The sequence below is a fragment of the Gobio gobio genome, assembly GCF_949357685.1.
Source record: "Gobio gobio genome assembly, chromosome: 1".
Lineage (NCBI taxonomy): Eukaryota > Metazoa > Chordata > Actinopteri > Cypriniformes > Gobionidae > Gobio > Gobio gobio.
The window spans coordinates 56687988-56704929 of NC_137097.1; the positions used below are offsets into that span (position 1 = coordinate 56687988).

A 16942-nucleotide genomic window follows, 5' to 3' on the forward strand; every position below is an offset into this window, starting at 1 on the left:
ATCTCCTCCTCATCCTACAGGAGCGCACGGGCGTCTCCAGCGACTGACAGCCCTGACACACCCTCCCCGATCCCCGACCCCGCCTGCCTGCTCGCAGCTGAGGCCAAAGAGCTTGTGGATGGTGTCTGCTCACTTTGCACTGAGGATCACAGTAAGTGAGAAATGTGCACTAGATCATCTCAATTCTGGCCGTCTAATCTGAGTGGCTGCTCAAAGCCTCTCTCTTTCAGTCTGACTCTAATCTGGTAGAATGGGACAGTTTCTGGACTTTTTGTTCTAATGAACTCATTTGAACTTGTGTTGTCACATCTGTGATGTCATTATTATTCATGAAATGTTTGGTTGTTTTGCAGCATTACCGCAGTACGTAGAGGGATGCGTTGTGAAGGCTGAAGAGGACTGTGATTCAGAGTGAGTGGCCGTTTTTGTTGTGCTATGAAGTAGCAATCAGCATTTTTCCCTTCAACTGCTGCTGTCAGCTGAGTTAAGCTCAGGCGAAATGTTCATTTCTCGGCCACACAACCCTTCACTATAACTGCTGGCCTTGCAAAGTCTGTCGGTTATTCAGTCTGACACTTGACAATTTACACCAATGCAGGTGTCAACATGGCTCATTTTTTGACAACTAATGTTTTAAATGGCATTAATTATGCCATTTTGAAAGGAGAACAATCAGGGCAGACTTGTCAATAGGGTCAATTCAAACAGAGGTGCTTAAGGGTGCATTTCAATAAGTCCTTTTAAACGTAACTGATGGACACTTCACTTGCAAGATTCTTTGCACTGCATAAGAATCTTCCGGTCCGGACCAAATGTTATTAAACAATACGCACCTGCAAAAACACACAGATTCTGAAAATTAAAGGCCGTAAAGACCCTTCAGTTCTAGGTTTTTTTTTATACACCTGAATTATCATTCAGAAATTTTAAATGGATTTTAGTTGTATAATTTACTCTATCACACACTCTGTATACATTTGTTTTTCTGGTACACTTTTGAACTACGACCTATATATATATATATATATATATATATATATATATATATATATATATATATATATATATATATATATATATATATATATATATATATATATATATATATATTAGGGCTGTCGATTTAACGCGTTAATTAGATAAATCAGTTTCGGTATAAATTATTGCACTTACAATCCCCAGACATACTTGTCATCTTAAATTTCATACAGTTGATTGATGACGAATATGATGATGGGCAACAACTCACTGTGTGATGAAGCCTATAGAATGCAGTTAGAATGTCCCTAAAATTCAAGATATGGCGCCGTTTTAATCTCACGTTTGTTGTGATACGCGTCAGAGCGTGATTGTTCCCGCCGGTGCTATGTGCAAATACTACAGGCTCACTCTCTCCGAGGTAAATCATCAACACCATCACCATCCCTTACATGTGTTTTATTGAAACAAATGCATCGTAATCTGATAAAACGCATACACAGGTTACTTTTCTTGCGCACCCGAGTCTGTGTTGCTTTCACATTCACTTGAATCCCGGCACAGTTCGGAGTATGGAACAAAAGTGTGCGTTTCTAAACTTGTGGGTGTTTTCAAACTGATGGGTTTTAATAAACCATGCAATGAAAATGATCCCCTTCACCCGACCCCACCCCTAAACCCTACCCACACTGTGACATGGGGAAATCAGGTTAACACAGTGAAAAACGCCCTCTGTTTATAGCCTCGCCCACTGATCTAGTAACTCCTATTACTATCCTGCAGAGACCCACTTGACAGTTCGAGCGCAAGTTGTGCAACCGAACTCAGACCACCTCCTGCAGGCAGTCTCGAATTCGGTACCCCTGAGCTCAGCTTACACGGGGCTGCGTGACAGCTTTAACATTAGGCTCGTCCAACTGGAGACAGCGGTGACGCCACGTGACAGTGACGTATGTCAACAAAGTGCCGCGAGGGCGATTCAAGAGCAGTTGGCTAATACAGCCGGTGCAGTTTCTCTAGAGCGGCTGCACGAGACTGTACGGACTCTGATGACGACATAGCTGTTCCACGATTGGCCAGATTCACCGCATGACAGCGATCATGTGTGTTTCGTGTTTATTCTAGAACCTTCAGTTCCACTAATGCGCACAAATCTGTTTTTTATAACAGTAAAACCTCCTTTCATGTAGTCGCGATGTTATATTGTCATGTTTATCAAAATAAAACTGATAAAAAAACGTAGACCCCACTTCATTGATAGTGTAGGCTTATATTTTGAACTTTATTCTTGTACAAACACACGCTGAGTAAAGTATTACATGACAATAATGTCTCTGAAATATCCGTGTATTGCTAAATATTACATTTATTTAACTTCAGCTGTGATAAAGTATGCAAACACAGCGCGAGCGTCACTAAAGTATCCGACTTCACGTCTCCGTTTGCAGCTCCTCCCCGCCTGCACGCGGTTACTCTCGCCGAACGGTTGCATCCAGCCGCAGCCGATGCCGAACACACCTATTACCGTTGCCTGTTTCACATGAAAACTGCCAGTGTGAAAACGCCCTCACATTTACATAATTATATAAGCAATATAACGAGTGCAATATCACACAAGTTCTGTTTTTCTGTTCAGAATAGCACGAGACGAGTGCAAATGCGATACTGATCTTATACAGTAAGATAAACAGTTTAATAAAATAAGGAAGTTAATATTGTGTTGTTTAAGAGACAAAATTGTCTGTTTTGCCAACGAAAATATGAAGACAAAGCAGAACTGTTCGTCTCCGACTTCGAGCAATAGTGGGGTTTCATTTCTGAATCCGCGTTTTGAACGGATCCGATGAACCAATGATTCAATGGACCATAAAGAGCACCATTTACTCAGTCATGTGTATGAAATATTTGTGTGTGTGTTTGTATGGTCTCTAGAGAGAGAGAGAGAAATAATTGTTCAAATAAATTAAAAACTTGAATATGTTAAACATTTTTCTAACAAAATATTTACATCTTTACATGTAAAGATACAACGGATGTCCAATAGTGTCAGTCGGTAACACTGGCTCCGAATGATTGTTATTTTTGACCCCTTTTAACCTCTGAAGTTCTCACCGTGGAAGCTGTGTCCTCTGAAGGGAATAAGGCATAGGCATATGAATGCACTCATAAGCAACATGCAAATTTTTCAGTTTGAGTATCATATTTACAGTAGAATATTACAGATTTACATAAATGCCACACATAATCTACAATCATGCTCTCTTTTTTCCTGTAGCCTCGTTCAGTGGCCACAACCTCCCGTCCTCGGTCCTGCAGTAGAGCGGAGAGGTCTGTAGAGCATCTGGGACGGACAGACAAACTGGGCTCATTCAGAACATCAACAACGTCGAACTGAAACTATACTGTGGAAAATAAGAGACTGTGAAGTTTTGCAGTGTGGTTTTTACTCCTTCAGTTCATAGTTCGAGTGATATCAGAGGCCTGAGCTCTACTGATCAAACTGATACTCATTTTTTAAAGCAGTTCATGCACTTATTTAACATGTAGCATTACTCAGTGTCACAATGTAAAGGCAGAAACCAACCGAGGGGATTGAAATCCGAAACACAAACGGCACCATTAACAACAGCATAGGTGACTTTGAGATGCTCAAATGCGCTTTCAAGCGTGTGCCGTGCAAAACGCGTTTAGAGCAGATGAAGAGTTATGAAGATGATCTCTTCAAAATGAGAAAGAGAGCATTCAGACGTAAATCTCCCTATTCAACACACAGGTGCAGCTGACCTCTCTATTAGAGTTAGGTATATTATACAGTACATGTATTACATTTCATTTAGGGATCTTTGGGACAGACCCCACTCTTCATCATTTGATATGATGCTTATTTGTATCTGTTCTGAGAAGTGCTATGACGTTTTGAAGATTTTATATTTTTGGTCCGAATCTTTTATTATGCAGAGAAACATAGACATGCTTGCTTCTAAGTACATGGGCGCTTGCCGTCATAAACCCTGTAAATCTCGCCGTCGAACCCTTCGATGTCCTCATCATGTATTTGCCGATCACGGCAGTCTGTGCTCAGACGCATTTGCAGTACAGGTGGGCCCAATGTCACCCAGCATCCACTGCACTGCTTTCAGGTATGGTCTGTTAAGTGCTTTAGGGGGGATCCTTCGTGGCTTGTTTCTGTGGCGTCCTCGTGACCATACTGATCGTTTTGAGGGGGATTTTGGTTGTCATGGCACTAGAATCGAGTAATGGGGGTCATATTGCAGCGTTCCACCCCGAATGCATCCATTCAGCTGAACAATGCACATGGTTCAGGTTACTGTTTTCAAAAGCACACTGTATTCAGCTGTTTTGTCTTGGCGTATAGGATCTACAATCACCTATATCAATGTGTAATAAGCTGGTGTCATTCATTTCCTGAGGATAGAGGTGTACGATTATGCAGATGGTTTGTTGATATTAATAACAGCACATGCTCTACAAATGCTGACATGTAGTCCTGTGATTTAACTAGATTGCATCATATGTGTGGCCTAAATATCTTTCTTGTAATGTTTTTATTAAAGTCAGAACCAACGTGTAATGTGTATTTTTGTATGATTGTATGCAGTGGAATTCGGTAGAGCTTATAATACTAGTGTTATTTTTAAATCCACTCATGCTTATGTGCCTGGAGGAATAGCTGTGCATACGTGCCAGTGTACATTGTCGGGCCACAGCTGGCTCATGGTACAAGATTTAAAAAATGTTTTGGGGTACCAAGGGTTGCATGCTGACACAGTTTTAATGCTTGTGTAATCTGTAACAGCTTGTGTGGGTCTTGTTTTTTTTTAAATTATTATTAAGATATGACTATGCACATCTGTACATTTCTGTTTAGGATGCATCACTGAATTTGACCTTCCAGTAAACTTATTTATATATTAAGATTCTTTGATGCAAAGAAAGTTCAAAATAACAGCATTTATTTGAAAAAGAATTTGTAACACTATAAATGTCTTCACTGTCACTTTTAATTAATTTAATGCATCCTTGCTGTTTTTTCTTTCTTCAAAAAAATCTCGAACAGTAATATATATCTCGCAAATTATTTTACAGAGTACAAAGCAAAACTCTTGAGTGTCACACAAACAACATGTCCGAACATATTCACTGTGCATGCTGTGAAATTTGTACAGAACAATGACAGACAGTCCAATAAAATTTCAACAAATAACAGAACTCCATCTTTAAATGAGGGCATTATCTGCAAGTTAGTTTCCTACAAAATATTTTGTACAAACAGACACCGGTTTAGTCCGAGCTCAAACTCGTAATGGGAAGAGACACCCATTTACCAATGAGAAACACCACCTGGCAATTCCAAGCCCTCCAAACATTTCAGAATAAGCTGAAAATATAACAAAACAAATCTCAAATTATCTCCGAGATAATTTCTTTACAATAGTCTTGATGACAGATTCTCCTGAAAACAGAAAGACCATCCGACTGTCTACTTGAGAACCCATGTTTCTTTCATTTTACTATCAATATAACTCAAATATGCAACAAACACATTTGTATTTCAGAGGGTAAAACTACTGACAAAAACTGGGGTCAGTAATGCTGACGTGTCCAGGGCTCCAGTAAGATTTGCGCTAACGCAAGCAGTCCTTGAGCGCCCCCTCATGGTGTGAAGTCTGGCCGAACAGCCCATCTGGGACCAGCTGATCACTACAACAGTGGATCAGAAAGGCCTCTGCAGGAAGGAGATGGGGGGAGAGCCCACGCTCCTCGGACTGTGCAAATGGGATTCATAAGAGCCCGGAGTCATGCCCATAATTGAGTCTCCATGAGGCGTTTCTCCATGCAGAAAGTCATCTTCCTCCTCCATAGACCCCTGTGAGACGAGATCAAAGTGTTAATAGATAGTCTCTCAGATGAGAAATGAAAAATCAATTTGATACATTAGTTTTTCAGTGGCTTAAAAAACCCACTTAAATCCAGATTTTATGGAATATTGCTTTATTTATTATAAATGATTTACCCATGCACATATTTAATGTGCCCTTGTAATCTTTAATCAAAATAACTTCCCCTCCCTCTTGCAGCGACTCTCTTCTCTGACAAGATGTTTACTTGCGCGAGGACGGGACAACCTGTCACTCACATGACATCACAACAATAACAAACCACAAGCAGCAGCCAATGAATTCCCAATGAACAAAATCAAGTCCCGCCCTACATTTTGCCTTGTTCGAGAAGTCGTTTCACTTGGATATAAGTCACAATCAGGGTTTGAAATTAACACAACTGTGGCGGGTAACACTGTCAAATCACTAGCCAATTTGGCAGGTTCCTTATTTTTTACTCACTCTGTCTGCTGGGGAAGTTGGTGTAATTGTAGATTTAGCGCAAATACTCGACTCGTGAGTCATAATGATACATTAAATACAGTGTATTGCGCAGAATCTGCACATATCAGGCTTACTTGAACATACACGTCACTACGCAACAAACAACAGCACACTTGTTCATTTGCACTGAAGCAATAGCGAAGATTAAAAAACATAATAATGTGGCGATACTTGAAAAACAGCACTTCCTTACCGATACAGAGGACATGTGAGCATTTGGTTAACAGAAAAGACATTATTTTCCAACATCCTACAATTTTAGCAGACCCATGACTTATCCTAGGACCACACATTTGTTTTGTTCCATGTGGTGTTTGTACTCCTTGTACTGTAGTGAAAAAGGATGAGGATGAAAGAGGAAAAGAGGAGATGCCTGGATGACAGGATTTTGTTTGAATAAGAAATGGAAGTATGAAATCCAAATTTGAATATATATAATTGGATATAAGCTGTGACGTAGTTAATCTGGTTTATTTCTTCTTCTTTTTTTGGCTAGTAGAAGTTCTGAATGACCGGTAACTTAAAAATGTAGTAGCCAAATTGGCCGGTGAGTGAAAAAGTTAATTTCAAAACCTGGTCACAATAGGGAAGAAGAGTCAATATTTTGAGTATCCAAATCCTCTTTGTGGCCACTGTGAATGCACTGGGTCACCTTTCTTGCTTTGTTTTTGGGCACATCTATCACACAGTCGGATGGCTCCTCCCACACCTGGTAGATTGGCTCAATGAGTTTTCCAGAGCTGTTGTAAAAAAAAATTAATAAATAAGCATCCAGTGAACCATTATACCAGTGCTGAGATTGATAAAAAAAATAGACATGATTTTCATACCTCTTCAGGAGATATGGATCAAAAGGGAAGAAGGTATCCAGAGGGTTTGTGTTAGTGGACACAGAGTTGCCGCCCACTGAACTCCTCACCACTGGCAAAAAGTGCCGGTTGTTCCGCTCAATGATGGTGTAACAGAACACGAGCTGGTACTTCCTGCCAACAGACGGGTGAAATTGCCCTCATTTGTCATGCTTTTATTTCATTAAGCTTTGTAACCCGATGAACGATTTCTCTCAAGCTGTACCTGGTGATGGCTGCAAACATGTTGGTGACAGCAGGCAGACAGACCCTCAGAGGGTTGAGCCGACACATCACTATACGCTCTAGATTCAAACCCTGAAGATACGCCAACCCTGGAGAGGAAACATCTGGTTAAAAACACATTTGTCAATGTACTCTTTTATTCATGTTCTCAGAACATTTTTACTAATAGTTTTAAATTAATAAAAAATATAAACAAAATATAAAAATCCAATTAAGAAGTAATAACATGCTTGTATAAATTCTACTATAATTGAAATTTTTTTAGGGGAGTCGCACGACATTTTACAACCTGAACTGACCTTGTCTTGCTGTAAAAAATATCAAATTATCTGATATTTTAAGAGACTTATTGACCTTGACATACAGTCATGAGGGTCTGCGGGGGTCCTCTTTTTATGTTTCCCTTTTGTTTCTGCCTGTTGGTTGCGTGAGTTTGATTTGGTAGACAAACGTTTTTACACATTAATACACAATGAAGCATTTTTGTTAAAATATTTGAATAAAGAAAGGACTTTAATCTTCGAGGGTGCTTTCCCACTTGGTTTGATTGCCTGGTCCGAACCTGAGTTGGAATGCTCCCCCTGCTTGATTATGAGTGAGTGGCGTGACGTGTAGCCAAGTATGGTGTCCCATATTCTGAATTGTTGCTCTGCACTTTTCCTATCCATGTGCACACACACATAGCAGTGAGTATTGTACACACACCTGGAGCAGTGGGCAGCCATTTTTGCTGCGGCGCCCAGGGAGCGATTGGGGGTTAGGTGCCTTAGTCAAGAGCACCTCAGTTGTGTGTAATGAGAGTGGAAGAGGGCGCTGTTTCATCTACTACCCCCACCTACATTTCCTACAGATACTCAGACTCGAACCCGCGACCTTCAGGTTACAAGTCTGACTCTAAAACCATTATTTGGGTCCAAACTTGTCTGTCACCTGACCATGCTCAATCTTTAAGATTGAATATTAGTCTAGGGAGTCTGCTCTGTATTTTCTACTGCACAAGAGGCGTGATCAACGGGCATAGTTCAAATGACTCTGTACACAATTGGATAGTCCTTCAACCAATCAGACCAATGATCCGGGTGACGTACTTTGCAGATGCAGAGCGGTTGTTCGTAAGGCAAACTATTCCTTATTTTGTAGGAATTGTTCTGTTCCATTTTCAAAGAAAACTTGCCTTTGAAATCTTTTAAAACAGCAGCGACAGCAGCATCAACGGGTTGCTGTGCTTCGGTGCCCGCCATGTTGAATGTAAACAAAAAGCTGTTTGCTGTCGCTTCTCTATCGTCATCGTGTTAAACCCGCCAATAGCGCGCCAGGTGGATAAGCCAGTTTGTGATTGGTCCCCGCAGATTTGTAACGGAAGCAGGATAGAAAAATGTCCAGGTTTTCAGCCTGAGCTCCAGGGCGAAATCAAATCGCTGGCAAATCGGGCTGGGTTTACCCAGTCTAGGTCCAAACCACAGTACGTTGTTTGTGTGGTAATGACTACACGGGAGAAGGCTGCAAAATGTATAGCATTGCTCGCCTCACTTTTAATATTTAGATTTTTGAACCTGTTGTGTTGTTTTCAAAGCTTTACCACACAACGGCACTCGCGTCTTTCTTCAGCGAATTTACTTCAAATGTTTTAAAGAAACAGTCTGTGTCTGTTGAAGGCGAGTCTCTCTGCTTGCAGTGCGTCAGGAAAGTCAGTGAGAACACACAGTCAAATCAATAGCGGTTCAATTCCACTATTTAGTACGCTTGCGTTCATATCAGAAGCAAACCATACTGGAGTTCACATGAATCATACCCCAGACCACCTTTTTATGCTCTGGTGCGGTTCGCATATGTGCACCCAAGTTCGGAAAACAGCGTTCACATCATTCAAACGAACTGAACTCCGGTATCAGTCGAACCTGTGCTCGCACCAAAAGCGCTAGTGTGAAAGCACCCTTAAAGAAGCTTTTTTTCTTCATTATGTTATCAGGATATTTTTTGACTTTATAACCCTCTAAATATCTAAATGAATTGAATACATCCTAAAAGTAGTCACTGTTTGTGCATGCATTTTTAAATGAATTGATAGATCAGGGCAAAACAACATGTTTAATTGACCCAGAAACACAACATAAAACAAATGCAACCTCAAATGATTTTCATGTTTAAACTGACCTTTCTTCATATTGCCTTCTAGAATGGCATTGTGCCTGAAGATCAGTGTGTAAAACACAGCCTGGCAGGCTGTATAAAAGGGGCCATGGAGATTGATGTCACAGAATGCTTTGGATCCCGAGTCTTGACTGTCAATGTAAAGGTGCAACCAGGGAACTAACAGGTCCAGACAGGCCTTGACTGTCCTATGGAAGAGAGGAAATTTTACAGCACCAGTTTTGACATGCAGGTTTCAAATTCTGTTTTGACAAATAAAGGTACCCGTGTCCAATCATACCCTTTTTCTTTCTCAGACACCAACAAAGAGGCATTAATGTTTAATTACCTAATCGAGGTAACAAACCACTGCCAAGAAAGATGATTAAATATTGAATGCCAATGTATTATAAAGTCACGTACGACACTGGCAAAAACTTGGCTCTTGCCATGAAGCTGCCCATGTACCCAGCGGCGGCCTGTCTTAGGATGGGGGGCTGATTAGGGCCTTGTAACAGCTTCCATAAGTGATCCAAAAAAGCTTCAGCCAAACCCTGAACAAACAAAAAAAAGTTTTTGATGTGTAGGTATGTTTTCTTTTTGTCTGTGTGTGAATGAGTGAGAAGCGGGAACTTACCACACGGAAGCTGCACAGGTAGAACATGTAGTACTGCACGTGACCGGAAGCATGAGTGGGAAGCACCACCTTATCAAACACACACACCAGGTCTCTGTATAGACCTTTGGTTTTCTCAATCTCTAACAAGCCTAATTAGATTAAAAAAAAAAAAGATTAGGAAAATTAGTGCATGTTAATAATTAAATATTTAAAATGTACCAGTATTAATATGCCCTTCTTTACATGAAGGTATATTTATTCTGCGGTCATCCACACAAATTGGCTCACACAATCATTACACATTCAAACGTTTGGGGCCGGAGATTTTTTAAATGTTTTTGAAAGAAGTCTCTTATGCTCACCAATGCTGCATTTATTTAATCTTAAATACAGTAAAAACTGTGAAATATTACAATTTCAAATAATTGTTTCCCATTTTAAAATGTCATTTATTCCTGTGATGTCAAAGCTGAATTTTCAGCATCATTACTCCAGTCTTCAGTGTCACATGATTCTTCAGAAATCAGTCTAATATGATAATGTTGAAAATGGTTGTGCTGCGTAATATTTCTGTGAAAATCGTAATGCATTTTTTTCAGGATTCTTTGGTGAATGAAAGTTTATTTATTTGAAACAGAAATATTTTGTAACATGATAAATGCCTTTACTGTCACATACTTTTGACCAATTTAATGTGACCCCACTGAATAAAAGAATGTATTTAGTTTACCATTTAGTTGTACAGGCCCCAAATCTTTGAACGGTTGTATTTTTGTTTTCTTTCCTTAAAAAAAAAAAGAGCTGAATGTGCTAATTGAGTTGCGATTAAACATTCTTCTTGAAAAAACAACACAATTGAGTTTATAAAATGCTAATGTCCTGACCATTAACATGGCAAACGTCTTTAATGTAAGCCAGCAGGACAGTCATCATTGTGTCCAGTCTCTCTGCCACAGGATGGACCATTACACCTCCATCAGGTGTCGAATTCAGTGGAGAGTCCTCTTCCTCATCCTTAAACAACCATATAAAAAGAGTAGATCTATGAATATTCAAACATTAAAATAAAGACTATGATATGAATGAGTTAGCCCTGTTCCTCACACAAACCTGCTGTGTTGTTATCAAAAAACAAGTTGTATAGTCCAGAGGTCTTTAATTCTGCACCTGGAGACCCATTGCCCTGGAAAGTTTACATCCAACCTGCTTCCGCTTGTAATTTTCAAGCGATCCTGAAGAGCTTGATTAGCTGGTTCAGGTGTGTTTGATCCCTAGGAGCAGGGTTAAAGACCTCTGGTATAGACTACTTTTTATGATAATTCTGCCTCTTTTTTGAGTTTCAAAGCTCCAGTTCACATTCACTGCAAGTAAAACAGTGACTACATTACATTCTTCAAGATTTCACAGAAGAAAGTCGGTCATACTTTTTTGGAATGACATGAGGATAAGTAAATTATGTCTTTTCGTTTCTTGGTGAACTATCCCTTTAAATTTGTCTCGTTGAGTGTGTTCTGTATATCTGCGTTTGGCTTTGACAGAGTGTTTTGGACTCACCATGTTGAAGAGGCAGTCATCCTGCGATGCTCCACTGGCATCTTGCTGAGCTCCACTTTCCACTTCTTCAATCTCACTCCGTGGTGCACTAACCTAAATGTCAAACCCAGCAGTCAAACATCTGCCCAGATGCAAAGGCATCAGTACAGTGCCAGAACACAAGCCACTTACATCTAGCGTGAGCATCTTGCTGATGATGAGCTCTAAGATGTCTCTCCTCAGGTCAGGGATGTAGACAGAAACCCTCAACAGGTTGTGCACATAACACTCCTGTGTGGACAGATAACATGGCCTCAGTCAGTACAATCACATTCACACAGGTAATTACATCACTTTACTCAAGTACTGGATTTAAATGCTGTGGAAAACCTCTCCACATAACTCACAAGTGTTCTGGAGGACTTCTGCACAAAAGGGAACTTCTCAGAGAGGATTGGCATCAAGAATCGACTGGTTCTGAAAGCACAAGGCAGTGTTTATTAGTGACTGCTAAACATTGAAAGAAGCTTTTGTGGGTTCTGTAAGACACTTACGATGGAACATATTTTGTAATCAGCTGTAAAGCTTGATGACACTGATCAAATGTCCTTGGCAGATCTGTGTGAATTTGAAAAGAAACAGTGAATTATGGAGGGAAGTAGAAGGTATGGTTTCATTGATCGATGACAGTATCTAGAGAGGAAGGGTGGTTAATGGCCGAGATACAATTAATGATAAAAAAAAAACATTTTAAAAACAATTAAGTTTTTAAATAACTAAGTTTGAAGTAAGCATGATATTTTAATGTATTTGAAAGTCTCTTATGTTCACCAAAGCATAACGTTATAAATGTCTTTACTGCCACTTTTGATCAATTTAATGAGTCCTTGCTGAATAAAAGTATTGGTTGCACTTTATTTTACAGTACATACAGTTACATGTACTTACCTAAGAAAGTGCTGGGTAATATAAAGTAACTACATGGGCTACGGTTCGATTTAGTACCTAGTTATTACCCAGTTATTGCAATTACTATAATAAGTACATATTATGTACTTGGGGAACAGGACTGTAAAATAAAGTGCATCAACAAAAACAATAGTCAATAGGCCTGTTCCGATCATAAATTTTGTGCTGACGATTAATTGTCATACAAATAATTGCGATTAACGATTTCATTTTGTTTTGTTCTTGTCACTTACAGGATATTTTTAGCAATATTTATAATATCTTTAATAATATTATTAGGGCTGTAATCAACCAAAGAAAATCTTGGTCGACTGAAGTCCTGAAATTTTCGACTAAAAATCGACTAAAAATTACGTTAGGAAAAAAAACGTTAAATTAATTAGCTGCGCACTGTGCGCAGTACTTGGTGGCCTTGTTGTCTGCCTAAATGAATTATAAATAAACATAAAAAACTAGTAGGCTATTTGCAGTATATTAAATAGTTTTTGAGCTGATTATTTTGCACTGAAATGAGTCTGACACACGAGTATGTCGGCTCTGACAGCGTCGCATCACGTGCATCTGCGCAATATCATAGCCTATGATTTCCAAAAATATAGTATGTTGTCAACTAGTGATATCATCACAAGAACTTTTGAGGAATATGCAACATAATTTAGACAATTGTTTTTGTCATATGTATTATAATAACTGACAGTATCATTTCAGCCGCTCTGTGCAGCTCGAACATAAAACTTTAGGAGCTCAGCTGAGCTCAGCTCCGCGGCTGAGACACGAATAGACTGTTAGCTTAAAGCTTTTACTCTTAAACACAAAAGGCACGTCCACTTTAATAAAAAAGGAATATTTATTAAACAAGCCAGATCAAGAGCAGAAAAAACGCTCACAATTAAATAAATAATATAAGTTACAGAAAACCTTCTTCAATCTGTCTCTCTTCTCCAGTGGGTTGGGCTAATCCAAAAGTGAAAACAATGGGGGTGTTTTGAAGACAGACGGTTACCTGTGAAACAGGGGTGCTCTGAAAACACCCCCATGAGCAATAAATGCTTTCCACCTGATGAAATGAACGCGGCAAAACGGACAGTACAGGTGCACTCACGATACTGATCCACTTTCGCGGCACGACTGAAGCGTGGTGTTGTGACGCTTCCCCTCATGTGTCTGTTGATGTGCGTTCCTCAAGTTTACCGCTATGGGTGTGCGTTTGAGCATGGTTTGAGCCAGCGGGGAATGAAAAACAAAGGACCCGCGAGAGACTTCTCTTCGCCAGTGGGTTGGGCTAATCCAAAAGAAGTGAAAACAATGGGGGTGTTCTGAAGGCAGACTGATACCTGTGAAACAGGGGTGCTCTGAAAACACCCCCATTAGCAATTAGTGCTTTCCACCTGATGAAATGAACGCGGCGCAGCAAAACTGATGAAATGAACGCGGCAAAACTAATTAAATGAACGCGGCAAAAAAATCGACCAATCAGAATTTTGGTCGAGCCAGAACGTATCGACCAATAATCGACTAATCGACTGGGAGATTACAGCCCTAAATATTATTATATAATGCAGTCTGATTAAACACTCAAGCCTTCATTTCATATGAAGGAAGACCTGTGACTATCTTGTGTACTTTATGACAGCGTTCTTTTGATGACATTTTTTAAGTGCTTAAATTTCATTATTTGGATGGAAAAATGTAAACTTCACAATTATTGCGGTTATATCAAATAATTGTGATTAGATAGAATAACCACAACCATACAATTAATTAATAATCGTGACAGGCCTAATAGTCAATAGCACAAATTAAATCACAAGAAGTTATATAACGAAATACACCAACTTTCATCTTCGTCATCAGAATCTGAAATATCCACATTTCCGTCTTGGATTCTTATTCTCTCTGGGGAAAAAGGCACAAAAAAAAACATCAACAACATGATTTTAGGTGGTCTGAACAGAGTGAATGGAAAGTGAAGCATTGACAAGGAATCATAATAAATCTTACTTGGTGCAAAATTAGAGACGACCATTCTGAGACAGGCTCTGAGATAAACTGTCTGGGCCGACACTAAGTTACTCAGAAAAGCCAGATATTCTTCCACGACAGCCTGACTGCGACCAAGCCATGGTAGCTTCTGAATTGGGAAACATTTCATACGTTACAGCTAAAGTGGCCTGATTGTATTTGATTAGCATTTGACATATTGCTGTTTCACTCACCAAAACCATATATATTAATTGCTCATGATCCTTGCCAAGTTGAGTGACACAGACCCTGAATTCCTGCAACCAGCTGATGATTTGAGCATCCTACAATGAGATATATAATAATGAGAAGGCTCTTTTCTAATGTGCATGTTTAAACAACCTCAAAGATTCCCAGACCAATCATTTGTGCTTACTAAATAAGGATTTTTAAACATCATTTTGATTCTTAATGAATCATTAATGCTGATTTGTGAGTCTGTTTGACCAATGAACTGAAAACCACCAACAAGGGGAAAAAAAAATGACATACAAAATGAACATTGATGAACTTGAATAACTATGACTTGAAATAGCTTGATAGCTGAATTGAATTAATTTCATAATTAATTAACTTTACAAAACTGACACTATTATTGAACTGAACTGAGTCAACATAAAACTAAACTAAAATTAGTTAAACAAAATTGAGCATGGGAACCCTGAAAAATACATTATAAACAATACTTGCCTTAATATCAGGATCTGAGAGTTGATGTTTTATCAGTTCATAGTCACTTGTGTCGCCCTGTAGACGTCAAATCAGACATGATTAACAGACAGTGATATATGTATTAACAGCTTTATATTGTATTTATAATATGGCCCTACTCGCCTGTTGTAGTTTAGCTAAAGTATTGGCAACATTGCCTCCAAAACGCACAGTTTTCACTGGAGGTGAATTGAGGAAATCTCTGTCCTCAACTTCCATTATATATCGCAAACACTCTTAATCTGAGAACACAAGACAAAAAGACGTTAGAGCCAATGACACCTGACAAATGACAACTAAATCCACTTCACAATTCGTTCAGTAAACTATAACTGCTGCCTCCCTATAACGTTACTCAAGGAAAGATAAGCAATCAAAAGACAAATGCTGTATGAAGATAATAAGTATCGTTAAAGACGTAGTTATTAAGACGACTACATTTCGCGAAATAATAGATCACAACTTACCAATTAACGAAAGATATAATTAAAGTAGATATCGAAATAGTCACATGCGCAACCATGCCGATCTCTGCCCAACCGGAAGCTCTCATTCCGCTGTATTGTTATTACGGAAGTAGCCTGTTTGGTTCTTTGTGCTCTAGAAATAAAAAGTTCTGCCACCTAGTGGTTTGAAGTGCTATAACGCGATAAATTCCCTTCCTGTGTATTTTTTACGGTCTATGGCAGTGGTTCCCAACCACGTTCCTGGAGGACCCCCAACAGTGCACATTTTGGATGTGTCCTTTGTCTGACACACCCACATCAGGTCTTGGAGTAGCTACTGATGAGCTGATGACCTGAATCAGGTGTGTTTGATTGAGGAGACATGCAAAATGTGCACTGTTGGGGGTCCTCCAGGAACGTGGTTGGGAACCACTGGTCTATGGTGTATACTCATTAGCTGTCAGAAAGAATGGAGCAAGTAAATACAGCTATATAAAATTGAGTGTAGAATTTTAAGTCATAGCCTATAACGTGTAACATATAATCGTATCATTGACTTCCATTGTATGGGGAAAAAATACTGAGACACTTCTCAAAATTTCTTCTAGCCCAGTGTGTCAGGGTCCTGCCCTGACAGTCTTGACTGTCTTGTGTCTGTTCAATGTTTCTTTGTTTGTCTTGTGTCTGACCACATGGTTCTGTCTTTGTTTGTGTTGTGCTCCTCTCGTCCCACCTCCTTGTTTCCCTTTACCACGCCCCCTTTTTTAGTCCTTGTTTGATTAATTGTGTTCACCTGATCCTCATGTGCTCTTCCCTTTATATTGAGCTCCTTTCCCTCTTGTCCTTGCTGGTTCGTTGTGTGCTTTTGTTGTATACCTCATGTCTAGCTAACCTTGTCCTGGTGATAGTAGTTTATCTCGTCTAGTTAAAGTTTTTGGTTACTTTTTCCCTATCCTTATTTTCTCTCTCTAGTTTCCTGCAACGTTACAGATTTAGTTTCTAGTTCCTGTTATTTCTAGTTTTTATTAATTTGGC

General features: G+C 39.4%; 2 protein-coding genes across 6 annotated transcripts in view; one reads left to right on the top strand and one right to left on the bottom strand.

Moving 5' to 3' along the window:
* LOC307132447 (syntaxin-binding protein 4) overlaps window positions 1-5194 on the top strand; it is a 49561-nt gene extending 44367 nt beyond the window's left edge. For all 5 annotated transcript variants that reach the window (XM_079826769.1, XM_079826771.1, XM_079826770.1 and 2 more), the window contains 3 exons: window positions 21-151; window positions 354-411; window positions 3254-5194. In XM_079826769.1, the coding sequence (XP_079682895.1) occupies window positions 21-151; window positions 354-411; window positions 3254-3314 (250 nt within the window). In that variant the 3' untranslated portion in view covers window positions 3315-5194. The remainder of the gene's footprint in view (window positions 1-20; window positions 152-353; window positions 412-3253) is intronic.
* On the bottom strand, window positions 4754-16031 carry rrn3 (RRN3 homolog, RNA polymerase I transcription factor). The gene is made up of 18 exons (XM_079826815.1): window positions 15929-16031; window positions 15585-15703; window positions 15441-15497; window positions 14945-15034; window positions 14730-14859; window positions 14565-14624; window positions 12314-12377; window positions 12167-12236; window positions 11952-12050; window positions 11781-11873; window positions 11111-11240; window positions 10245-10375; window positions 10031-10161; window positions 9632-9816; window positions 7458-7566; window positions 7214-7366; window positions 7036-7123; window positions 4754-5866 (listed from the first exon to the last, which is right to left on the bottom strand). The coding sequence occupies exons 2-18, from the start codon at window positions 15678-15680 to the stop codon at window positions 5714-5716; spliced, it is 1839 nt and encodes a 612-aa protein (XP_079682941.1). The 5' UTR covers window positions 15681-15703; window positions 15929-16031; the 3' UTR covers window positions 4754-5713.
* Between the last annotated feature and the right edge of the window lie 911 nt (window positions 16032-16942).